This window comes from Oncorhynchus mykiss, chromosome 20 (genome assembly GCF_013265735.2).
Source record: "Oncorhynchus mykiss isolate Arlee chromosome 20, USDA_OmykA_1.1, whole genome shotgun sequence".
In the NCBI taxonomy this organism is placed as follows: domain Eukaryota; kingdom Metazoa; phylum Chordata; class Actinopteri; order Salmoniformes; family Salmonidae; genus Oncorhynchus; species Oncorhynchus mykiss.
This window is the reverse complement of record NC_048584.1, coordinates 15,905,198-15,932,004: the sequence shown is the minus strand read 5'-3', so window position 1 is coordinate 15,932,004 and position 26,807 is coordinate 15,905,198. Positions and strand designations below refer to the sequence as shown.

General features: G+C 41.3%; 2 protein-coding genes and 1 pseudogene across 2 annotated transcripts in view; all 3 read left to right on the top strand.

The window, feature by feature from the left end:
• LOC110499052 (ras-related protein Rab-26) overlaps positions 1-13,043 on the top strand; it is a 93,048-nt gene extending 80,005 nt beyond the window's left edge. The window contains exons 6-9 of the mRNA XM_021575884.2: positions 10,328-10,393; positions 10,732-10,788; positions 11,233-11,309; positions 11,489-13,043. Of these exons, the coding sequence (XP_021431559.1) occupies positions 10,328-10,393; positions 10,732-10,788; positions 11,233-11,309; positions 11,489-11,591 (303 nt within the window). The 3' untranslated portion in view covers positions 11,592-13,043. The remainder of the gene's footprint in view (positions 1-10,327; positions 10,394-10,731; positions 10,789-11,232; positions 11,310-11,488) is intronic.
• A 3,645-nt stretch (positions 13,044-16,688) lies between these two features.
• On the top strand, positions 16,689-19,560 carry LOC110498753 (annotated as a pseudogene).
• A 5,364-nt stretch (positions 19,561-24,924) lies between these two features.
• On the top strand, positions 24,925-26,607 carry LOC110498752 (toll-like receptor 13). Its single transcript, XM_021575382.2, has 2 exons — positions 24,925-25,332; positions 25,576-26,607. Exons 1-2 carry the CDS (start codon positions 24,925-24,927, stop codon positions 26,560-26,562), a joined length of 1,395 nt encoding a protein of 464 aa, XP_021431057.2. The 3' UTR covers positions 26,563-26,607.
• Positions 26,608-26,807: the final 200 nt, after the last annotated feature.

Here is a 26,807-nt window from a genome sequence, read left to right as displayed (position 1 = left end):
AAACAAATCAAATCAAAATATGATATATTTTTGATTCTTCAAAGTAGCCGCCTTGATGACAGCTTTATACACTCTTGGCATTCTCTCAACCAGCTTCACCTGTAATACTTTTCCAAAAGTCTTGAAGGAGTTCCCACATATGCTGAGCCCTTGTTGGCTGCTTTTCCTTCACTCTGCGGTCCAACTCATCCCAACCATGTCAATTGGGTTGAGGTCGGGTGATTGTAGAAGCCAGGTCATCTGATTCTACATTCCATCACTCTACTTCTTGATCAAATAGCCCTTACAAAGCCTGAAGGTGTGTTGGGTCATTGTCCTGTTGAAAATTAAATGATAGTCCCACTAAGCGCAAACCAGATGGGATGCCGTATCGCTGCAGAATGCTGTGGTAGCCATGCTGGTTAAATGTGCCTTGAATTCTAAATAAATAACACAGTGTCACCAGCAAAGCACCCCCACACTATCACACCTCCTCCTCCATGCTTCACGGTGGGAACCACACATGTGGAGATCATCCATTCACCTACTCTGCATCTCACAAAGACACAGTGGTTGTAATCAAAAATCTCAAATTTGGACTCATCAGACCAAAGGACAGATTTCCAGAGGCCTAATATCCATTGCTCGTGTTTCTTGGCCCATTTATTGGTGTCATTTAGTAGTGGTTTCTTTGCAGCAATTCAACCACAATGGTCATGTGATCATGCAATCTCCTCTGAACAGTTGATGTTGAGATGTGTCTGTTACTTTTATTTGGGCTGCAATCTGAGGTGCAGTTAACTCTGAGTCTTCCTTTACTGGGGCGGTCCTCATCATAGCACTTGATGGTTTTTGCGACTTTTGAAAACTTTTTGAAAACTTTTAAAGTTCTTGAAATGTTCCGGATTGACTGACCTTCATGTCTTAGAGTAATGATGGACTGTCTTTTCTCTTTGCTTATTTGAGCTGTTCTTGCCATAATATGGACTTGGTCTTTTACCAAATAGGGCTATCTTCTGTATACCACATCTACCTTGTCACAATACAACTGATTGGCTCAAACACATTAAGAAGGAAATAAATTCCACAAATGAACTTTTAACAAGTCATACTTTTTAATACCTGAAATGCATTCCAGGTGACTACCTCATGAAGCTGGTTGAGAGAATTCCAAGCGTGTGCAAAGCTGTCATCAAGGCAAAGGGTGGCTACTTTGAATAATCTCACATATAAAATATGTATGTGTTCCCTATGTGTTATTTCCTAGTCTTAATGTCTTCACTATTATTTTACAATGTAGAAAATAAAGAAATTAGTAGGTGTGTCCAAACTTTTGACTGGTACTGTATTTCCAAAAGAAAGACATAAACAGTAGTTGTTCATCAACATCTTTATATTTTCGCTAATAAAATAATGATACAAAAGACTCTTTCAAAATGCAGATGGTTATTTCAACTACATCTCAGCTACATTTTAGTTGCACTTCCCCCTAGCTCCACGACCACGGGTAAAACCTTGCTCAGATGGTCAATGTATTTGTTGCATTGTTGTATCGTCAGTTTCTCAAGCCAAAACCTCTTGATGGCCTTCACCAGTTAATCTTCGTAAATTCAGGGCTTTGTCCGATTGTCCGTTAGTAAATTCAGAGTGGATTGCTCTCAGAGTAGGGTTGATCTGAGCGTTCTGACATCACAATGGCAGTCAAGCACCTAAGCTACCTGGCTAACGTTGGTGAGCTTGCTTACTACTTCCAAACACAAATGAGAGAAAACCTCACTCTGACCATTTTAGTCCTTCGAACAGAGTAGGTTAGGCTGTTTTCATGGTATCCAGAGTGTTGGTGACTGTACCTTTGCTGCTGGCAACAATTTAACAATGCTTTACTGACAGCGGACACATTCAATGGGTATTGTTCATAAATGCATCAGTTATTTTGCGCTCTGGCACACTCAGATGAGAGTGCTCTGAAAAGGGAGTACAGTAGATAGCTAGAGAAAATTAACCAGCTATGCCCATTGAGAATGCACAACGACTATACCACTGAGCTAAGCGAAGAATGACATATAGTTAATATACTGGCAAGGTCGATGTATTTGTAGCCAACTAACGTTAGGTAGCTAGCTAACATTCTGCTGTAATGACATACTGTGGTTCATAAGGATAGCGTAGCTAACCAATTGTCAGCTAACGTACCTTATTTGAAAAGCCATTACTTTATTACATTGCTCAACATTTTCTCAATATTTGTCATAATTAGTTACAGCACTGAAATTGTATCCGCTGTCATCGGACTTCGGCTGCGTATTTTCCGCCATTTTCTGGAAATCTGAAAATGTTGTGGAGACACGCACATTTTTGGAAGATTTGTATTATGGGCCCTACAAGCACGGAAATAGTGTGCACTGCTTGTATACTTCGTATTTTGGCGAATTTAGTACGACATCTTTTGACATACTTTCAAAGTTCTTGAAATATTCCGGATTGACTGACCTTCATGTCTTAAATGAATTCTTATTTGAGCTGTTCTTGCCACAATATGGACTTGGTCTATTACCAAATAGGGCTGTATACCACCCCATACCCCTCTTCTGTATACCACTCTACCTTGTCACAACACAACGGATTGGCTCAAACGCATTAATAAGGAAATAAATTTCACAAATGAACTTTTAACATGGCACACCTGTTAAATGAAATGTATTCCATTTGACTTCCTCATGAAGCTGATTGAGAGAATACCAAGAGTGTGCAAAGCTGTCATCAAGGCAAAGGGTGGCTACTTTGAAGAATCGCAATATATAAAATATGTTCTGATTTGTTTAACACTTTTTTGGTTACTACTACTACTAATTCCATATTTGTTAATTCGTAGTTTTGATGTCTTCACTATTATTCTACAATGTAGAAATTAGTAAATATAAAGAAACACCCTGGAATGAGTAGGTGTGTCCAAACTTAACTGGTACTGTATATAAAGTGCATTCAGAAAGTATTCAGACCCCTTGACTTTCCACGTTTATGTTAATTTCTTTCTTTCTTAATGCGTTTGAGCCAATCAGTTGTGTTGTGACAAGGTGTGTGTATGTGTGTGTGTGTTTGTGGGGGGGGGGGTATAGAGAAAATAGCCTTATTTGGTAAAAGACCAAGTCCATATTATGGCAAGAACAGCTCAAATAAGCAAAGAGAAATGACAGTCCATCATTACTTTAAGCCATGAAGGTCAGTCAATATGGAAAATGTCAAGAACTTTGAAAGATTCTTCAAGTACAGTTGTAAAAACCATGAAGCGCTATGATGAAACTGGCTCTCATGAGGTCCGCCACAGGAATGGAACACCCGGAGTTACCTCTGCTGCAGAGGATAAGTTCATTAGATTTACCAGCCTCAGAAATTGCAGGCCAAATAAATGCTTCCCAAAGTTCAAGAAACAGAAACATCTCAACTGTTCAGAGGAGACATGAATCAGACCTTCATAGTCGAATTGCTGCAAAGAAACCACTACTAAAGGACACTGAAAATAGTAGTAATAAAGTAAAACCCTTGAATGAGTATATGTTCTAAAACTTGTGACCAGTAGTGTATATACAGTGCCTTGCGAAAGTATTCGGCCCCCTTGAACTTTGCGACCTTTTGCCACATTTCAGGCTTCAAACATAAAGATATAAAACTGTATTTTTTTGTGAAGAATCAACAACAAGTGGGACACAATCATGAAGTGGAACGACATTTATTGGATATTTCAAACTTTTTTAACAAATCAAAAACTGAAAAATTGGGCGTGCAAAATTATTCAGCCCCTTTACTTTCAGTGCAGCAAACTCTCTCCAGAAGTTCAGTGAGGATCTCTGAATGATCCAATGTTGACCTAAATGACTAATGATGATAAATACAATCCACCTGTGTGTAATCAAGTCTCCGTATAAATGCACCTGCACTGTGATAGTCTCAGAGGTCCGTTAAAAGCGCAGAGAGCATCATGAAGAACAAGGAACACACCAGGCAGGTCCGAGATACTGTTGTGAAGAAGTTTAAAGCCGGATTTGGATACAAAAAGATTTCCCAAGCTTTAAACATCCCAAGGAGCACTGTGCAAGCGATAATATTGAAATGGAAGGAGTATCAGACCACTGCAAATCTACCAAGACCTGGCCGTCCCTCTAAACTTTCAGCTCATACAAGGAGAAGACTGATCAGAGATGCAGCCAAGAGGCCCATGATCACTCTGGATGAACTGCAGAGATCTACAGCTGAGGTGGGAGACTCTGTCCATAGGACAACAATCAGTCGTATATTGCACAAATCTGGCCTTTATGGAAGAGTGGCAAGAAGAAAGCCATTTCTTAAAGATATCCATAAAAAGTGTCATTTAAAGTTTGCCACAAGCCACCTGGGAGACACACCAAACATGTGGAAGAAGGTGCTCTGGTCAGATGAAACCAAAATTGAACTTTTTGGCAACAATGCAAAACGTTATGTTTGGCGTAAAAGCAACACAGCTGAACACACCATCCCCACTGTCAAACATGGTGGTGGCAGCATCATGGTTTGGGCCTGCTTTTCTTCAGCAGGGACAGAGAAGATGGTTAAAATTGATGGGAAGATGGATGGAGCCAAATACAGGACCATTCTGGAAGAAAACCTGATGGAGTCTACAAAAGACCTGAGACTGGGACGGAGATTTGTCTTCCAACAAGACAATGATCCAAAACATAAAGCAAAATCTACAATGGAATGGTTCAAAAATAAACATATCCAGGTGTTAGAATGGCCAAGTCAAAGTCCAGACCTGAATCCAATCGAGAATCTGTGGAAAGAACTGAAAACTGCTGTTCACAAATGCTCTCCATCCAACCTCACTGAGCTCGAGCTGTTTTGCAAGGAGGAATGGGAAAAAATGTCAGTCTCTCGATGTGCAAAACTGATAGAGAGATACCCCAAGCGACTTGCAGCTGTAATCGCAGCAAAAGGTGGCGCTACAAAGTATTAACTTAAGGGGGCTGAATAATTTTGCACGCCCAATTTTTCAGTTTTTGATTGGTTAAAAAAGTTTGAAATATCCAATAAATGTCGTTCCACTTCATGATTGTGTCCCACTTGTTGTTGATTCTTCACAAAAAAATACAGTTTTATATCTTTATGTTTGAAGCCTGAAATGTGGCAAAAGGTCGCAAAGTTCAAGGGGGCCGAATACTTTCGCAAGGCACTGTATTTCTTATATATCTCAGACACAATCTTCCTTTAGATTAAATTGTTATATCTGTTTTTCCATATATAAATCTGTTATTTATGCATTTCTATGGGCTAATAGAAGTAAGGCCAAATTCAATGTTTCATCAAATAATAATTAGAATATTTTTTTATGCATTAGTTAACTGTAGTTTAAATAACCATGGCTTGGTAGGCTTTTGCATGAGACAAAACATTTCAGAAATATTTGTCTCTGGATCTAGTGCCTTAGGCCAGTTTGAAAAGAGGAAATAGAAACTTGTAGAGGAGAGTAACTCAAGCTTGGAGGATAGTGCTGTGTGTGTGTGTCTGTGTGGGTGTTTGTGTGTATTTCTTTCTTACCATATATGACCCGATTCTGGAAACTAGGCGTATGTCGCAAGTCACGACTTCACAGGAGAGCCGTTTGAACGTAAAAAAAAAATTCAGTCAAAATGCGTTTTTTGGCAGAAATGCCTTCTCGAACATGTGAACTGTCATGTGCCTTAATAACAAACTTGTATGCCATCTGTAAATATGAATCAAATTGTTAAATTACGAGCCTTAAATTACGAGCCTTAAGCCACAGAAAAAGTCAAGCAACCTTCCCTTATGCCATGATTGACTGAGATAATGAGTGGGCTGGACATGCCGAGAGAGGAGTTCGGATCGGTCTGCCATATAGAAGGCTTCTGTCTATTTGAGCTCATCAGTCTGTGTTGGTAATCCTGTCAAATGCAGCTTTTAAAAAATAATGTATTGGGTAGTGGAGCTGCATAAGTGTTGCTCTCCACTTTCTGGAAGATCAAGTTTTGAAATCAGTGGAATTAGAGTATGATAGCTAAAGAGATGGAGAAAACACCTGTCTCCGGATTACATCTTCAAACTAAGGGCAACCGTGGTATGGCATTCCCTGACAGGGCATCATGCATGATGATGTATACAGGTAAGATAGTCTAGTGTTAGCTAGCTACATTTTCAGATATTACACGTTTCTAATTTTGACAAAAAGTGGTTTCAATTCAATCTGAAGTGTACTGTTAGCTAGCTAGCTAACATTAGCTGGCTGGCTCCCTAGCTGACGTTATTATTTGTTTCCCAGTGCCATTTGCTTTTCTAGTTAAAGCCTAATTTTAGCTAGCTAACATTGAACCTGGTTGGTTACTTCCCAGCACTGTGGCACTGTTGGCACTTAGGTTTATTGTTATTTAACTAGCTAACGTTAGCTGGCTGGCTCGTTAGCTAACGTTACGTGACGTGTGTACAATGCCCGTTGAATATGGCTGGCGTCAGTAAATGTCTGCAAAAAAACGTAATGAAATTGTTGCCAGCAAAGCTGGTTAGGTTGTTTTCATGTTGTCTAGATTTAAACAAATCATCGGCCAGAGCGTCAAGTGTGCTCTCCGAGAGCGAAACGAGATGGGTGGGGCTAAAGCTTAAGAGGGTGTGAACGATGCTGAATGGGTGTAGACAAAGAAGAGCTCTTCACTAGATACCAAAACATTCAAAGGCCATTTTCTCAAATGTGAGTTCACGAGTTGATCAACTTTCAAAGCAGAATTACTTTCCCATTGTTCCTCAAATGCAGTGTATGATATACCATTTTGTAGCTCTGAGTCTCTTTTATCCAATGTAAAAAACGCAATTTCAAATTTTGCTACATAAGACCAAATCCAGGTGGTGAGTCACGTATGTATAGCATTGTGTTAGAGGTACTGTGTGGCCTAATCCCTCTACTCACCTGCCTACAGCACATATTCCAGCACCTGGTACATTCTCTCTCTAAAGCATCTCTGATCTATTATTCTGGTTTGTCTGACACATCAGCATTTTTCTTCCTGGGGGAAGAAGCCTAGATTCAATTTTATTTTGCTTTTGGCAAATCCGTTTTTTTGGGGGGGGATCAGACTTGTACAGTACTCATACAAAAAAAACAAAAAACATTTGCATTTGAATTGTGTCTATGCTTATTCATACTTCTCTTCCATTATACTCTGCTCTCCCCAGAACTATGCTCTGCTCTCCCCAGCTTTGAGCCTCTGCGTTCAGCTGGGGTTTTTGGAGAATCACCACCTCCATTCAGTTGATACAATGGGCCTGATTGCAGCTGCAGTCGCAGCCGGGTCCGGAGAGAAAGAGAGAGAGGGGGAGAGATAGTTCACCCCTACAGTACTCAACTTCACTGTGCTTTTTGGCTGATTGTCAAGATAATGTGCCTATACTGTCTTTTTCTCTTTGTCGCTTTAGTAACCCTCTCTCTTTCTCTCTCTCTCGATTGTGCTCTCTATTACTGACACACCCAAGCGCACTCACACACAGTTGTTGCCCAGAACTATCTTTCACATTGTCTACAGTTGAATTACTGAAAAATGTGTAGTCGAGATCACATTGATTCCTGGTGCCTTGCAGATTTCACCAGCATATCACTGCAGATGTTCTTTTTAATGCACTGTGCAAGGAGTGCAACCAACCAAGAGCCCTCGTTTTCAGTGGACTAATCTTGGTTAACTCAGAACTAAAGTCTTGCGTAGTTGGTCAGCTGCTCGATTATGTTCTGTTTTCAAAGATCTGTTCACCAGAGTTTATCACTCTTCAGTCCATACCCCCATTGATTGAGCATTGAGGAGCTTTTAGTGCTTTCCAGTTTATTTACTACCCATAACATATTCATGCACTATACATAAAGCGTACAGTATATCAGTTGGATATGTGATGTCTCACACTTGCCCCCCATCCCCCCCTTTAAACTTCTGACATTATTCCGGTCACCTTCCTCTCATTGAAATTCAGATCACAGTTTGGAGCTCTTGTGTTTTGTGTTTTGTGACATCTTCAGGGAAATGTGCACTATTTATCATTGCTGATGAGCTTTTGAGTTTGCAAGAGCATCCTAGTATGTCTGCAGAAATGTTGCAGTTGCACACACACAGAGTCTATCTATCCAAATGCCAGAGTTATCATCAATGAAAGTACACACACACATACGTTCCATCACTCTTTGGCGATAAGTTAACTGCAGAAACGTAAAGGCTTGTCAGGTAGGACTCCTTTCTCATACAGCATATAGTAAACACACAGTGCAACAATAGCAACTAACCGGGATAATTTAGCGAAATGATGTATTTAGATATTTGTTTCCTTACCTTGAAATCGTTCTATGGACAGGGAGAAACTGCCATTTTAAACTTTGCTTTAGATAAACTGGCCACTAAATAAATCATATGGATATATCTAATGTCGGGGAACTATCCCTTTAAGCTTTGGTGTGTCAGTTGTAATTGAAATTAGGCAGTCCTACATTAACAGTATCCAGGTTATGGTTGGATGGCTGTTTTCAGGGCAGTACTGTATCAGAAGTGGGTCTAATTGAAGAGGGCTTTGGGCGGTAATATATGTGCAGCTTGTTTAATATCATTTAGTGGTAACAGAACAAATCGAAAACCCTGGTGTTTAGAATAAGGAATTCAACTGTAACAGGGATAAGCATTTCACATACAGTATGTGGGCACGTGTATACGTGCGTGCTTGTTATAACATTTCTGCGTGCACATGTCTGGCTCCAGCTGAGAGAGAGGAGGAGCTGGCCTTCTCCATCCATTCTTGCTCTCCTTATCACAGTGATAGGACAGTGACTATCAAGGACCAAGATGAAAGTCAAACGATTTTTTGTTTGATTTTAGTTTGTTACTTTCTGTTAATTAAAGCTGCACGCGCACATGCACGCACGCACACATGGACACGGCCACACACACACACACTTAGCTGACATACTACGATAGCTTTGGGCACAATCTCTAAACACACACAGTTTAGCAACCCTCCCTCCCTGCACGGAGCACTCTGCCGCAGCTCTACAGTCAAGCCTAATGGACAGGAATTACCATACTGACAATATGTCTCATTATTTTGTGGGTTAATGGAAAACACTAATGTAGGCCAGAACTCTGTCATTAAATAAGCAGAGACAGAGAGAAACTGCTATCATTAGCAGGAGTTTACACATGGAGCTCTGCTCTAACAGCCAGGGAAGGACACAGCACAGCAGGACAAATGGCTAGCACATGTGTTCACTCTTTTCTCTCCTCTTCTTTTCTCTTCTCTTGTCATCTTATCTCCTCTCCTCTCCCTTTCCTGTCCTCTCCCTTTCCTCTCCTCTCCCTCTCCTAACTCTCATTAGGGTTCTATTCAGCCTCCTGCCATCAAAGCCAATTACAGGAACAATGTGCCAGTACGTGTCCCATGAGCTTCTGCTTTCAGGTGTACCTGAGACTCCTAATCAGATTGTAGGAAGACCAGGAGCGTTTAGTCCTGAGGAACAAGAGATGAGTGGAGCTGCTTAGAGGAGAGAGCAAGAGTAAATAGAGAGAGAGAGAGAGAGAGCGCAAGAGGGAGTAAATAGATATAGAGAGAAAGAAAGCAAGAGAGAGGAGATGGAGTGGACCATCCTAATGCACAGATAATTAAATGATGGAGAGGGAGGGGTGTGAACAGAGGGACTCATAGAAAGAGTAATGACAGTGTGTTTGGCTGGTTCCTTCATGAAATCTATCATGGTTCCCCAGAGACACTAACCTCTGTTTAACCAGAAGAGCTAACAGGGAGGCCAGGGACCACTAACCTGTAATTAAAATAAGACAGATTGCGGGAGAGAACAAAGGAAGATGGAAGTAGTGCACTACTCAAACTGAGAACAGGGGTGACAACAAAGTGTTCTTTGTTTTGGGGTTCTGTGGATGTTGCATTGAAGCTCAGTACTGTTTGTCTGCTCATTAAAACTCTATTTTTTCTGTTTCTTATTATTGATTCCCCTGAGATTCCAGGTGATGAACACCATCTAACAATACAGTATGTTTCATTAGCATTGTCAGGAATGGGTTGTACTCCACGCTCTTCTATCATTTCTGTCTTCCAACTTCTTGTACTTCCTTGACTGATCGTTGTTCATCTTCCTTTTCAACGTATTGTCTTGCGTGGTTCCTTAGATTCTCTTCCACCAGGTTCACTTTCCCATTCTCAGGTCCTAACCTTTTTATTTGTATCCCTTTCTCCTTCCTCCCTCCCTCCCTCTCCCGCTTGCTCTCTCTCTCTTTCTTGCTCTCTCTGCCCACTCTCTCTCTCTCCATCTCTCCTTCCCTCTCTCCAGGCATGGCTGACAGAGATCCATGAGTATGCTCAGCAGGACGTGGTGCTAATGCTGCTGGGCAACAAGGTCAGTCCTCCCACTGGAAGTACAGATTTATGGATGGATAATCATTGCATTACTATGAATTGAGAGAAAGAAAGCGGTAGATAGGGAAGGATGGATGGATGGATGATGAGTGCATTACTATGAATTGAGAGAAAGAAAGAGGTAGATAGGGAGGATGGGTGGATGATGAGTGCATTACTATGAATTGAGAGAGGCAGAACGAAAGAAAGAGGCAGATATATTTGTGTCACTGCATGCAGAAATTTAAAGAGAGGACTCTCCTAGTGTAAGTAGAGGATGAAAGAGAGAATAGATGAAAGAAGATAATGTTTTCAGGAGCCTTTTGTGATCTCTTAAAGGCTGATGTGGCACACGAGAGAGTGGTGAAGAGAGAGGAGGGAGAGAAACTGGCCAAGGTGAGCTGTTATTTAACAAATAAATACACAAACTCAAAATCACACACACAGTGTTGACCCTTTTGATGTCCAGGTTTCCATCTATTTTAGTCGGCACAGACACATGAATCCCCACTAAAACAGTCCGGGTGTGTCTTGATCTCTCTCATTAGGTATTCATAGGAGCACCTTCTGCCATTATTGCTTGGAGTCTCTGAAGTGAGTTCGCTAACTCAATTTTCAACATCAGTCCGCTCTGATGAGTTCCCAGGCTTGAAACAGTAAATGACTGGTACATGGTTGTAAGGGAGATGGATGTCCAATGCCCTTGTTGTTGTCAGGCGGTGTAATAATAATGACATACAAAATTCCCGACAAAACTCCTATATTTCTCTCACACACACACACGCACACCAAGTACCTTGTACACTAAAACTTAGAGGACTCTCGCTCTCCACTGTGCAGGTGTTTGGGGTGCCCTTCATGGAAACCAGTGCTAAGTCTGGCCTGAATGTGGAGCTGGCATTCACTGCTGTGGCCAAGTGAGTCGGATGTTTACCAGTGCTGCGTTCCTTAGAGATGACATGTCAATCATTGCCTTTCTTGTTTTGTCATGCATGCGATTAGGAAGTAAATTCACAAAATCAAGATAGCCTACGCAGTAAATATGCTATGTGAGATTTAATCTTTCGATGTCTCCGGCCTCTTGTCTTTCTCTCAGAGAGCTGAAGCACAGGTCGACGAAGGAGCCTGACGATCCAAAGTTTCAGCTTCAGGATTATGTCAACAAGGAGATGAAAAGCGCTGGCTGCTGCCACTCATAAACCTGTCTTCTGTGTGTGTGTGTGTGTGTGGTGGGGGGTATCTGGTGTGTGTGTGTGTCTACCAGTATGTCTTCTGACTTGTGTTTGTGTCATTTTCCTCATGCATGTTGATGCAAGTGCACTGTATTTATGAATATGTGTATGTGTGATACATTTAAGTTTTAACAGTGGTGGGCGTGTATGTATGTTGTATGAGTGAATTAATTTTGCATTGCCTTCTGCCCCCTACTGTATGATAAAAGGGTGACACAAGTTCAGTGCATACATACTGTAAGAATCACAGTCTGTCAGTCAATCATTTTTGTGAAACTCCTTCAGTAAGGAGCACTAAGCAAAGTAGACATCAAACATCAACTTATCAAAGTACACCCACTATATTAAGGTTATCGGCAGAGTACCTACCTCTGCATCATCTTCCACCTCCTCAGATTATTTCTCTTCCTGGTGATATTTTGTGTTCTCATCAGGGCCGAGGACACAATGTCGCTTATGCCTGGAGCCGGCCCTGGTCTTCATCCAAGTCATCCCCCACCCAACTGCAGCTCTCTCCTCACCCACCTCTTCTTGCATCTGTGAATGTATCCAAAATCCATTTGTAGCCTTCACTCTCTTCTCGTTGTCATTCCTCGTTTGGGATTCATCATTCATCATCCACTTGAGTCATTTTGTGCAATATTACTAAGAATGTATGGGGTGTATATATTTGAAATGAAATGTATAATCTGGAGCTTTATAGTTTGCATTACTTGTAAATGGTTGTCTTGTGGACGCCGAATTGAAAATGGAGTCAAGTGATGTAGAAAATCCAGAGATAGTAAAGTAGCAGAAATAGAAACTGTGGGCTGCTTATGCAATTGAAATGTGCATTGAAGCACTATAATATCAATATGGACTGCCGTAACACTTTATGAATGGGTTTTGTTCAAATGTTTGAATGTTGTTGTATGTGTTTCTGTTGTACAGGTTGTCTAACATGTTATATTGATATTCTAGAGGCAAAACCTCTGTCCTGCATTTTAATACAGTATTGTTCAGTATACCTACTTTATTTCAGAAATGCCATGATTTATCACTGTCTTTCTTGTCAGGACCGTTGTATTTTGAGAAGTTTCACTCTGCAAATCTAACCTTTGTATCATTTTACAGCACTTTTTAGTTCACTAGATTCATAATTCTGGGTGTATAAATAGAAATGTATGTATTTGCCTAACGTAAATTATATCGAGTTTCATACTGGTTTTTGTTCATATTTAACTGAAATACAATAATGCTTGACGAAAGAATATTGACGCAATATTGAATTAGGATGTACGGCTTTGACAGCAAATCATTAAATGTTTTGATTATAGATAAGAGTGTAAACCTACTGTACTTCTGTAGTCCACTCAGATACAGTAAGTCATATTTTTTATGTAACTTCAATATTCACAATAAAGTTTAAGATGCACAGTAGTGAATGATATGTTCTTGATTTTCTCAGACTCTAGATTAGAGTCCAATAGAAGCATGACTCCACAGCCTCACCATATGGTCGCGTCAGGTCAGTGCAAGTCAGTGGATGGCAGTTTTGCCCTTATCAAGCAAGAGTTAAAGATGCACACCAAAATGATTGACAAGGGGTATACTATATGGTACACAGTCAATTTGTGGGGGTACAGGTTAGTTGAGGTAATTTAGGTAATATGTGACTATGCCCCTATGGGGCGGCAGGGTAGCCTAGTGGTTAGAGCGTTGGACTAGTAACTGAAAGGTTGCAAGTTCAAATCCCTGGGCTCACAAGGTACAAATCTGTCATTCCGCTCCTGAACAGGCAGTTAAATAAACCCACTGTTCCTCCGAGGTCAATGCAAATATTCGGGGTAGTTGTTCAGTAGTCTTATGGCTTGGGTGTAGAAGCTGTTAAGAAGCATTTTGGACCTAGACTTGGCGCTCCGGTACTGCTTGCCGTGCGGTAGCAGAGAGAACAGTCTATGACTAGGGTGGCTGGAGTCGTTGGCAATTGTTAGGGCCTTCCTCTGACAGCGCCTGGTATAGAGGTCCTGGATGGCAGGAAGCTTGGCCCCAGTGATGTACTGGCCTGTACACAATACCCTCTGTAGCAGTTGCCATACCAGGTGGTGATGCAACCAGTCATGATGCTCTCGATGGTGCAGATGTAGCACTTTGAGGACCTGTGGGCCCATGCCAAATCTTTTCAGTCTCCAGAGGGGGAATAGGCATTGTCGTGCCCTCTTTACGACTGTCTTGGTGTGTTAGGACCATGACAGTTTGTTGGTGATGTGGACACCAAGGAACTTGAAGCTCTCAACCTGCTCCACTACAACCCTGTCGATGAGAATTGGGGCGTGCTTGGCCCTCCTTTTCCTGTAGTCCACGATCATCTCCTTTGTCTTGATCACGTTGAGGGAGAGGTTGTTATCCTGGCATACTGAAATGATTGACAAGGGGCATAGCATAAACTTGGAAAATGAATAGAGAAAGTTGTATACTATATATTACTCACAGAGTAATAGGGTGTGCAACTTTTTCTTATCACTACAAAACATCGCAACACGCCTCCTGTTGCTGGATGTTTTACTTTGAAAACAGGGTGGAATCCTTATGGAGTTGGATTATTGGGATACCTGACTTGTGACCCAATATAGCAGTGTTGTCCATATGGGATGTAACTATTGGTACTGCAAGGCAAAGTGTTACCCAACTATACATTCTGCTCTATGTATTTCTGTCAAAAAAACATACAACTGATTCACTGGAAAAACATAACCTCTGTTCATACCTCTTTCTCTGTTATCTATCAGCAGTCATATTTTCAGTCAGCAAAGATGCTTAAATTAAGATAAGATTTAGAAGAAGTGAGAGTTGAGATTAACCTGAAATAAAACTTACTGTTGCATCCTTTAGTGTTGGTACAGTCAAAGTCTAATCAGTTCTCCTTTGTGTGTGTGTGTGTGTGTGTGTGCGTGCGTGTGTGTGCGTGCGTGTGATCAACTCTGCTATCATCGGGTCTTTTGGATTTCCCATAAAATGACCAACCTATCTGTATACATCAGATATTTGAAGTCCTCTGGAAGGATGAGGCTCATCAGTGTCACTCTGTTTGGAATTTTGGCTTTTCGGATAAACTGGGTTTCTGGTTGGAGGAATGAGATATGCGTGAAGACTTATGGAGGAAGGTTGCCTCCAGATATTGTTATGGTGGTAACGTTACAGTAAGCAGCTTGGATGTCGACAATATGACACTTCATCTCGCCATGTTACCCACTTCCATCCAGACTCTGTGAGTCGATATGAGAGAAGACTCGGTTTTGCATCCCAATGATTTCTCCAAATTCCACAAACTTGTTGAGTGCAGCATCTCAGGTTAACCGGCAGAGATTCTTCCAGGTGCTTTCAGAGAGATTTTAGAACATCAGAAGATGTAATTTTTTAGGCATAGATAGGCTAGGTCTACTGACTTAAATCTGGGTTTATGATTGTTCTCTCCCATGGTTTGGTTAGCTAGATGTAGGTAGCCTATAGCCTTCAGTAGCCTAGGATTTAGCAGCTTGCTTAGTTAAAATTGACAGACACATTTATATAACATGAATAGCGAGGCTATTTCGAGGTAAGAAGTGCTTCTGTTTGCCCAATACCCTGCTGGAATCAGCTACTGAGGATGGGTCGTAATTTCAATCACATGCTAATAATAGAGATATGAACTATAGGTCTATGCGTGTCAACATAAACCAGTGTTTTTTGTTAACCTGTAGCCCAATCTGACTGACTGTTACCTTCAATCTAATTTATTCTAATAACAGCTGATCTGCAATTGTGATAGAACTGTGACCATTATCACAATTGAAAACTTCCAATTTCATTAACTATACATGTCCATGAATAATTGCATAATAACACAAGGCCACAAATCAAACTGAAGTTATATGCTATTTATTAAATCAGTTTGCTAGCTCCAAGAAGTCTACACAAGTGGCACAAATTGATTTGCAATGACTACAGTGATATCATAATTTCAGCATATTACATTTTATTGTATCAAACGGTAGGCTACAGTAGCTACTTAATGGCCAGCATATGTATCATTCTCCACATTTACTGTTAGTTTTATTAGGGACTTTTCCCTATAACAGAAGCACACGAGGGGTTCATGCGAAAAACCTTTTGCTTGATATGGTTGTCCATAAGCAAAGTTGACATTAGAATGCAGTTTAAACCACCTCCGATTTTATCTAATGGGCTCTAGAGCGGCTAAATCAAATCAAATCAAATCAAATTATATAGCCCTTCGTACATCAGCTGATATCTCAAAGTGCTGTACAGAAACCCAGCCTAAAACCCCAAACAGCAAGCAATGCAGGTGTAGAAGCACGGTGGCTAGGAAAAACTCCCTAGAAAGGCCAAAACCTAGTAGGAAACCTAGAGAGGAACCAGGCTATGTGGGGTGGCCAGTCCTCTTCTGGCTGTGCCGGGTGGAGATTATAACAGAACATGGCCAAGATGTTCAAATGTTCATAAATGACCAGCATGGTCCAATAATAATAAGGCAGAACAGTTGAAACTGGAGCAGCAGCACGGCCAGGTGGACTGGGGACAGCAAGGAGTCATCATGTCGTCATCATGTCAGGTAGTCCTGAGGCATGGTCCTAGGGCTCAGGTCCTAGGTCCGGCAGTATTACTTATGCCTAGGATTGAGCTTGGGCCGATTCCGGTTTGAGTTATCTGGCCCAAATGTATAACTTGGGGCTCGGGGCAATTCCGGTGATAATTATACGACCCAAATGTATTATTTGGGATTCGGGCCGATTGGGGCTACTCTCTGGCAGGACATTTCATTATTTATTTTTTCCATATTTTCTCATTGTTTCTGTAATTAATACAACTAACATTTAAATTAAATTCTTTAAGAGTCCTGTGTAGTATTTCCATCGCTCTGTAGTGACCCCTGTGGCGGGCCAGGCACATGCATGCTGACACAGTCACCAGGTGTACGGTGTTTCCTCTGACAAGATTTTTATTTATGGGTGGATGGGTATAATTTCTATGAATAAAATGTATAATAGTAATATTTAAAATTAACTTTGTATACATTCTGGTAAAATGCCGGCAAAGTCGGCTGAATTCCGGTAGACGTAAATGGCCCGATGTACTTGGGTCGATTCTGGGCAGTCATTCATTTTGATTCCGGGCCGAGTCAGATACCCGATTCCGGGCCAATTTAATCAGTTCCGGCACCCCGGAAGAGGGACGCTTCTGGGCCGATTCCTCATTGCTAGATGGGTGGTGACTTAGTGATGATGTGTGAAATTGTCAATAAGCTCTCAACCTCTTATGTTGTGCTAACTACAGATCATATCAACTTCCTCATGTTTGCCATTAAAAATTGCATGACACTTCAAATAATGCACATTGAGAACAATCCTTGGAACGGTTTGACGCATATGTTACATGCCTCGGACTGAGACATGGTCAGTTGATAATAAACAGGGTTAAATGATGAAAAGGAGAAACGTTAGTAGTGTTCACTAGTAGGCATTCTCCAAGATTTATGAAACTATTATTCTCTTTTGTAATTTTTTTGTTGTCAAAATCAATTATACATTACAACTCTATTGTAGTATTAAATCTTCATATTCCATTTTCCAGTATAAAAAACAAAGATCTCATGTTAAAAAAAACAAATCACAATACATTGACATTATATATAACTCACTGTACTGTACTATCAGTGTCAATTTAGAAAAAGCTATAAATTACTGGAGGCCTGTGCTAAACAATGCTACAACCATTGCATTATAAACCATTAACATTAAAGCTAACATTTAAACCAACTAGCCTAGAGCTAGCTAGTGCTTAGCCACGGTAAATTTGGTTAACATAAAGCTTTGCAAACTTTTAAGCGCTATTTTTGTACAAACATTAACACTTTAACACATTTTATCCTGACATCACATATGTCCATATATTACCTAAACTAAACGGAGCCTTCGTTCATAGAAATTAATACAAATAGGATCAAAAACATTGGTGAAAAAAAAGTACAAAAAGGTTGGACAAAATCTTAATCCCTTCTCTTACATGTAAACCATTAGCAACCTAGCCAACCCCCATTGCTTATAATGTGGAGAATACCAACAAGTTTTCACTCAAATTAAAACTCCTTTCACTTGCCTTCAAACATCACCAAACTCATGGACTATGTAGTTAACCTTGTTATCTCAATATTTTGAGAGTCACATTGCACTTTTACACATTACATACCTAAATTAACAGGGGGAAATCATGAGACGGAGAAACGTTAGTAGTGTTCAGTAGTAGACATTCTCCAAGATTGAAGAAAAAACCTCCAAGACCTCATGATCCCATTAAAGCTCCCCATTGACGTCACAGCTCCCCATAGCGGCAGTAATCGCATACATTATTTTCAATGCAAATACCTGAATGATACAAGGGATGGCTCCATAAAATATCAAACAAAATAAAACATACAAAATATGACCATACATGCCTCCCGAGTGGTGCAGCGGTCTAAGATCCCATGCTCTGTCACAGTCTGCTGTGACTGGGCTTGCGCACAATTGTTCCATGGGCTGGCGCACAATTGTTCCAGCAGGTTAGGGGAGGATTTGGTCCGGGCATTGCCTTGGTTCATTGTGTTGTAGCAGCTCATTTTTTGCGGGCCGTGTCAGTTGGAAGGTGTTTCCTCCGACACATTGGTGCATTGAGCTGTGTGTCAAGAAGCAGTGCGGCTTGGCAAGGCATGTTTTGGAGGACGCATGGCTCTCGACCTTTGCCTCTGAATATTGTAACTACCAATTGGATATCATGTTTTTTACATGACCATGCATATTTGTGTGTTACAAATCTGTGCTTTAACCATCCACATATTTTTTGCAAATGTAGCGTATTTAGCATCATATCTCAGGGATGTCCTGCATCAGCATAACAATGAATCAGCTCTCATTACTGGAGGCGATAGTGCACTGAACCCAGGCTTGGGCCTGCATCTCTACGGCAAGACAGTGTCTTTTTAGGACTGTGACAGACCTTTCTGTGAGGCTGTCATTGAGCTAACTGCGAGGACAGTGTGGATCCTGTGCGGGTCCATCTTTGCTGGGAGCTACTTCAAGTTCCTTCAATGCTTCAAGCTAGAATCGAAGTGCTCAGCTTACTTTGTTGATCTAGCCAGTCTGAGTACACTTCTGCACTTGAGGGATTTGCAACATATAGGAGCAGACCTCAATCGGCAAACTGGTCTTGCCATCATCTCTCACAACTCGTCTTGATTGGAGACACTGGTAATCTATGGATGCAGAATCCACTACCTGGAAAACAACCTTAGCGAAGACTTACAGTCATTGAGAGACTTAAATATGGATATTTAAAGTGAGCTTACGATAACAGAACAATTCACTGAGCCCCTAAAGAGCCTAAGGTATCTGTTTATACAATATCTACTTTTACAATGCAGTTGCGACAATGCTTGGTTTCATAAATAGGTGAAATGGAATCGACAAGTTCAGGTCATGTTTTGGTAATATACCTTTAGCGGGAATAAGTTGCAAAGATAAGCATGGCACTCAGATAGTGTTCATTTACAACTCCCTGGGCCTCTTATTCTTTACACTGGTGGTGCTACTACATCACCTGGTTGGCCAATATCTGATTGCTCTGTTCTACATCACATAGCTGGCTGGAGGATGTTGTGCTTCCGAACAACATCTTTCTGTCCTATAGCGGGAAAGATGAGCGCTGGGTGATGGAGGAGCTTCTGCCCAAACTGTAACAATGAGGTACACCTTTCCTGTGCATGCACAGCAGAGACTTCCAGCTGGGGAAGGACATTGTGAACAACACCACAGAGAGTCGCCACAGCAGTCACCGGTCTGTCTGCTTGGTCAGCCGCTACCACCACAGCAACTGGTGATCATTGGAGAATAAGCTAGCCACTGAATGGCTTTTTAAAATGTAATTATTTAAATTTTACCCAGTAAGTTGACTGAGAACACATTCTCATTTACAGCAATAAGCTGGGGAATAGTTACAGGGAAGAAAGAGCCAATTGGAAGCTGGCCATGATGGTATGTGGGCCAAATTGAAAATTTAACCAGGACACCAGGATTAACACCCCTACTCTTACGATAAGTGCCATGGGATCTTCAATGACCACAGAGAGTCAGGACAGCCATTTTGACATCCCATCCAGAAGACAGCACCCTACACAGGGCAATGTTGCCAATCATTACCCTAGGGCAGTGGGATATCTATTTTTTAGATCAGAGGAAAGAGTACCTCCTTCTGGCCATACAACACCACTTCCAGCAGCATCTGGTCTCCCATCCAGGGACCAACCCTGCTTAGCTTCAGAGAGAAGCCAGAAGTGGGAAGCAGTGGGAAGCACGGTGGTACATTGATACGTTGCTTTGCTCCTCTACCTGTGGGTTGAGCAAAGGGACATCCTCATCCTGTTCTTCTTGGACTACATGGTATTTCCTGTACAAAAAGCAGGCAAAGGGACAAACATGAGTGTCAAACTTATAGAACATTTTAGAAAATGTTTTCAATCTTTACTCAAATCGTCCTGTATGCCATCCTATGTTAATGTCTCCTTAAAATTTATTTTATGAAATACTTAGAGATGAGTTTCGAATGATGATACATTTTTGTTGGTGACACTTTTAACTTGCCCTTCTGGCAGCCTACAGATGCATCATAATCTATCATGACAAGTATATTAGAGTGCATAAGATTGATAATGGCGCCAGAGGGGAAGGCTGCCATTTTACGGGCTCATAACCAACTGTGCTATATATATATTTTTTTCTTGCGTTGTTTGTAACACATTTTGTACATAATGTTGCTGCTACCATCTCTTATGGCCCAAAAGATCTGACGGGCACCAGAACAGTGATTACTCACCTAGAACTGGACAGAGATTTTTTTCTTTAATGAGTCCGACGCGAAGGATATTCTGCTTTGTCAAGACAAGGCCCAAATCCCTGTCATCAGCGTGAAGAAAAGATGGAGGGAAAGCGGAAGGAGGGTGGGGTGCCTTGTAACAATTCGCCGATGAGTAGGTAAACCATCCCTACCCTCCGCATTATTGGCCAACGTGCAATCATTGGAAAACAAACTGGACGATCTACGATTAAGACTATCCTACAAACTAGACATTAAAAACTGTAATATCTTATGTTTCACAGAGACATGGCTGAACGACGACACTGATAATATAGAGCTGGCTGGCTTCTCCATGCATCGGCAGGACAGAGCAGCTTCGTCTGGTAAGACGGGGGGGTCTATTTGTCAGTAACTGCTGGTGTGCGATGTCCAATATCAAAGAAGTCTCGTGGTGTTAATCGCCTGAGGTAGAATACCTCATGATAAGCTGTAGACCACACATTCTACCAAGAGAGTTCTTGTCTATATTATTCATAGCTGTCTATTTACCACCACAAACCGATGCTGGCACTAAGACCGCACTCAATGAGCAGTATGAGGCCATGAGCAAACAAGAAAATTGACGACGTCGTCCCCACATTGCCAAGTGGAGTGGTTTTCAAGTTATAATTTCATGAACTTTCATGTGCTCATAATTTTAACAATTGTATTCGTATTTACAGATGGCATACAAGTTTCTTATTAAGGCCTACGAAAGTTCACATGTTCGAGAAGGCATTTCTGCCAAAAAACGCATTTTGATAAAAAATATGTTTTTTTACGTTCAAATGCCTAGTTTCCTGAATCAGGTCACAAATAATCATTACTATAATTAATTATTATACTGTACAATAGTAGATACAGTGCCTTGCAAAAGTATTCATCCCCCTTGGAGTTTTTCCTATTTTGTTGCAGTACAAACTTTATTTTAAATAGATTTTGTATTTGGAGTTCATGTAATGGACATACACAAAATAGTCAAAATAGATGAAGTGAAATGAAAAATAATACTTTTTCAGAAAATTCCCCCCCCCAAAAAAATGGAAAAGTGGTGTGTGCAGTGCATATTTATTCACCAGCTTTGCTACGAAGTCCCTAAATAAGATCTGGCGCAACCAATTACCTTCAGTAGTCACATAATTAGTTAAATAATGTCCACCTGTGTGCAACCTAAGTGTCACATGATCTGTCACATGATCTCAGTATATACACCTGTTCTGATAGGCCCCAGAGTCTGCAACACCACTAAACAAGGGGCACCACCAAGAAAGCGGCACCATGAAGACCAAGGAGCTCTCCAAACCTGTCTGGGACAAAGTTGTGGAGAAGTACAGATCAGGGTTGGGTTATAAAAACAATATCCAAAACTTTGAACATCCCACGGAGCACCATTAAATCCATTATTCAAAAAATGAAAGAACATGGCACCACAACAAACCTGCCAAGAGAGGGCCACCCTCCAAAACTCAAAACCAGGCAAGGAGGGCATTAATCAGAGAGGCAACACAGAGACCAAAGATAAGCCTGAAGGAGCTGCAAAGCTCCACAGTGGAGATTGGAGTATCTGTCCATAGGACCACTTTAAGCCGTACACTCCACAGAGCTGGGCTTTACCGAAAAGTGTCCAGAAAAAATAAGCAAACTCATTTGGTGTTTGCCAAAAGGCATTTGGGAGACTCCCTAACATATGGAAGAAGGTACTCTGGTCAGATGAGACTAAAATTGAGATTTTTGGCCATCAAGGAAAACGCTGTATCTGGCGCACACCCAACACCTCTCATCACCCTGAGAACACCATCCCCACAGTGAAGCATCGTGGTGGCAGCATCATTTATTGTTTTATTTACTCTTTGCTCTTTTGCACACCAGTATTTCTACCACTCCAGTGTAAATTTGCTAAATTGTAATTACTTCGCTACTATGGCCCATTTATTGCCTTACCTCCTTATGCCATTTGCACACACTGTATATAGACTTTTACTATTGTGCTTTTGACTATACATGTGTTTATTCCATGTGTAACACTGTGTTGTTGTTTGTGTCGCACTGTTTTGCCTTATCTTGGCCAGGTCGCAGTTGTAAATGAGAACTTGTTCTCAGCTGTCCTGCCTGGTTAATTAAAGGTGAAATGAAAAAAAAATGCTTTGGAGAGGTTTTTCCATCGGCAGGGACTGGGAAACTGGTCAGTTGAAGGAATGATGGATCGCACTAAATACAGGGAAATTCTTGAGGGAAAGTGAGTGAGCTCGCCAGGCTCCCCTGCCTCAGCTGGCTCATCGGGATTTCATGACTCTGCTGAATCGCCAGGCTCCCCTGCTTCCATCGGCTCATCAGTTTTTCATGCCTCAGCCGGATCGCCAAGCTCCTCTGCCTCAACCGACCAGTCAAGTTCCCGAAAAAAAAAACTGTTTTCAGCTGTGCTAACATAATTGCAAAAGGGTTTTCTAACGATCAATTAGCCTTTATGCTAATACAACGTGCCATTGGAACACACTGATAATGGGCCTCTGTACGCCTATGTAGATTTTCCATGAAAAATCAGCTACAATAGTCATTTACAACATTAACAATATCTCCACCGTATTTCTGATCAATTTTATGTTATTTTAATGGACAACAAATGTGCTTTTCTTTTAAAAAAAAGGACATTTCTGAGTGACCCCACATTTTTGAATGGTAATGTATTTGTCAAATTACAATCTGTTCACCTTTAAATATAAACAGATTCACTTGAAAACCAAACCTGCACTTCATGCCTCTCTCAGTTATCTATCAGCAGTTACATGTTCACTTAGCAGAATAAAATAAAGACTAGAAGATTTAGAAGAAGTGAGAGTTGAGATTAATCTAAAATACATCTTACTGTGGCATCCCTTTGTGTTGGTGCAGTCAAAGTCTAACCAGTTTTCCTGTGTGTCTGTGTGTGCATGTCTGTTGGGGGGTGCAAGTGTGCGGTGAAGTTTCTAGTGAAGTGTCCTTCCTGTCAACATTGGTATGGAGACATTTAAAGTCTGTGGCGAATATCCCAGCTGTCACACTGAGCTGCAACTCCCGTAGCAGTGTATGTAACTTAATCTTGGAAAAAATTTGCTATACCGTCAAACAGTCCAGAAACCAGCTCAACTATCATTGGATTTGTTGGATTTACCACACAATTTGCAGTCTAGCTGGATACAGTGGATATTTGTAGTCCTCTGGAAGGATGAGGCTCATCATTGTCACTCAGTTTGGAGTTGTGGCTCTTTGGATCATCTGTGTCTCCAGTTGGACTAGTGAGAAATGCGTGATGAGTGACGGTTTTACAAATCTGTGGAGAGGCGATGATTGTCACAATGGTAACCTTACAGTGAGCTGCATGGACGTCGACAATGTGCCACTTCACCTAGCCATTTTCCCCATTTCCATCCAGACCCTGTGTGTCAAGATGAGGAACAAATCCATTCTGCATCCCAACGATTTCTCCAGATTCGACAAACTGGTTGAGCTTGGCATCTCAGGTCAACCGGCAGAGATTCTTCCAGGTGCTTTCAGGGGGCTATTTGGACTTCAGATACTGAGTCTTACTTGCTCTTCAAACTTATCCATTTATTCAAATACATTCAAGGATTTACATAATCTTAAACAATTAATAATAATTTCATGTTCGTTTTCTGTAATAGCACTAGATGCATTTGCTGGTATGAAACAATTGACCACTCTTACGATAATACAGCATGAACATAATTTGTTGTCAGACATAAAGAGCTTGGCAGGGGTTTTATGTAGAATAGTTAATAACACATCTTCACTGACATCACTGGTCCTGTGGGCTGAAATTGCCACTCTGAGTAACCCAAAGTGTAACGTGTCTAACGGAACTACTTATGAGACCCCAAGTTTCTATGGTCTTCAAGATATTTTATTGAATTTCCCTGATCTAAAGACCATAGGTAAAGGTGTGTTTGAAGGTTTTAAAAACATTTCATTTCTTAACATGCCTCTAAATAATGTACTGCAGATGCAACTACTGCAGTCTGGTGTCAGCAAAGTGGAATCATTTCAATTCTTGCAGGAGGATAGTGACTTAGAGTCGATGTGTGAAATTGTCTATCAACTCTCAACTTCGTATGTTTCAATAACTACAGATCATGTCAACTTGTCAATTTCTTCCATTCAAAATTGCATGACACTTCGAGAAATGCACCTTTTTAGAAGCCCTATTTCACAAAGATGTATTGATCTGAGCTTTATCCATGGCTTGAGGAATCTCCAGGTTTTGACTGTTCATCAATTTTCCTTGAACAATACAAGATTTACATCCCTTTGCAAAACTCAACCTAGTTCAATCTTGTGGTTAAAAAAAATGTCATTGTATTTTAGTAGTATTTTTAGCATACAACGTAGACAGTTCTTTTGCATGAAGAACCTGGAAGAACTTAACTTGAAATATAATCGAATCTCCACCATCGACAACTTTGCCTTTCTGGGATTGCAGAAGTTAAAGGTTTTAAATCTAGGTCATAACCAGTTATCTGAAATCAAATCATTTAATTTCTTTGATCTGCACTGCTTAGAGTACCTCAATCTGGAGGCAAATCCATTGGTGCACATTGAGGCGTTATCTTTTGCTCACCTTAGTTCAATACAGAATGTGTCTCTGGGAGACTTGAACTTCCCTCCAGAATCCAAGATTGAGCTGAATCTGACATGTGTATTTGGCAGCATACCTCGGGGACTGACATACCTCTACATCAGCTCTGGTAGAAGGCCCATGACTCTTATTATTGGCAGCGATGGTGCCCCAAACCCAGGCTTGGGCCTGCATGTCCACGGCGAGACAGTGTCTTTTCAGGACTGTGAGAGGCCATTCTTTAGGGCTGTCGTTGAGCTAACTGCAAGGACAGAGTGGATCCTTTGTGGGTCCATCTTTGCTGGGAGCTACTTCAAGTTCCTTCAACGCTTCAAGCTGGAATCAAAGCTCTCAACTTTATTTGTGGATCTAACTAGCCTGAATACACTTGTGCACTTGAGGGATTTGCAACTTACAGGAGTAGACCTCAATCGGCAGACTGGTCTCGCGATCATGTTTCACAATTTGACCAGACTGGAGACTCTGATGCTCCTTGGCTGCAGGATCAACTACCTGGAAAAGGACCTGAGCAAAGACTTACAGTCATTGAGAGAAATACGTTTGGTTATTAACAATGAGCTTACAATTATGGAAGAATTCCCTGAGCCCCTGAAAAGCCTAAAGTATCTGCTTATACAAGATCTACTTTTACAATGCAGTTGCAACAATGCTTGGTTTGATAACTGGGTGAAACGGAATCGACAAGTTCAGGTCATGTTTTGGGATTCTACATTGGGAATGAAGGAAATAAATTGCATAGGTGAGCATGGCACTCAGAACTTCCTCAAATACACCCAAATCCATTGTTCAATGGACGTAGGATTCATTTTGTTTGCTTCTAACACCCTGGGTCTCCTGCTCTTCATGCTGGTGGTGCTGCTACATCACCTGGCTGGCCAGTATCTGCTGGCTCTATTTTACATCACTCGTGGCTGGTTGGAAGAGGCCGTGTTTCGGAACAACAAGAGACGCTACAGGTACGACGCTTTTGTCTCTTACAGTGGGAAAGATGAGCGCTGGGTGGTGGAGGAGCTTCTGCCCAACATGGAACAACGAGGTCCCCCTTTCCTGCGCCTGTGTCTGCACAGTAGAGACTTCCAGCTTGGTAAGGACATTGTGGACAACATCACAGATTCTCTCTACAGCAGCCGCCGGACTGTGTGCTTGGTCAGCCGCGACTACCTCCGCAGCAACTGGTGCTCTTTGGAGATGAAGCTAGCCACTGACCGGCTGCGGGTGGAGCAAAGGGACATCCTCATCCTGGTCTTCTTGGAAGACATCTCTCCTCACCAGCTGTCCGCCCACCACAGGCTGGCCAGACTGGTGAAGACCAGGACCTACCTGGACTGGCCAAAAGAGCCAGAACAATACCAAGACTTTTGGGACCGACTTTGGGCTACGCTGGCGCCAAAACATGGCCAGTGACTTGAATACATTTAAAAACTAAAGTCCAAGTTTTCTGAATAGATTGTAACTTACATTATCTATCTATCTCCTGTACAAAAATACAAAAAGAGCTAAACATGAGTGTCAAACCTTTTTCAAATCTTTGCTTGAATCATTATTCTGTATGTCGTTATCCTATGTTAATGTCTGCTTCAAATTACTCTAACTAAATATTTTGAGATTAGTTTCCAGTGGTTATTGTTTTATTGGTAACACTTTGAACC

Excerpts from the sequence above, each read along its gene's own strand:
- LOC110498752 (XM_021575382.2), top strand. The coding sequence starts at position 24,925 with ATGAAGAACCTGGAAGAACTTAACTTGAAATATAATCGAATCTCCACC. Across the intron at positions 25,333-25,575 it reads ACCCAGGCTTGGGCCTGCAT|ACTGGTCTCGCGATCATGTT; the intron begins GTCCACGGCGAG and ends CTCAATCGGCAG.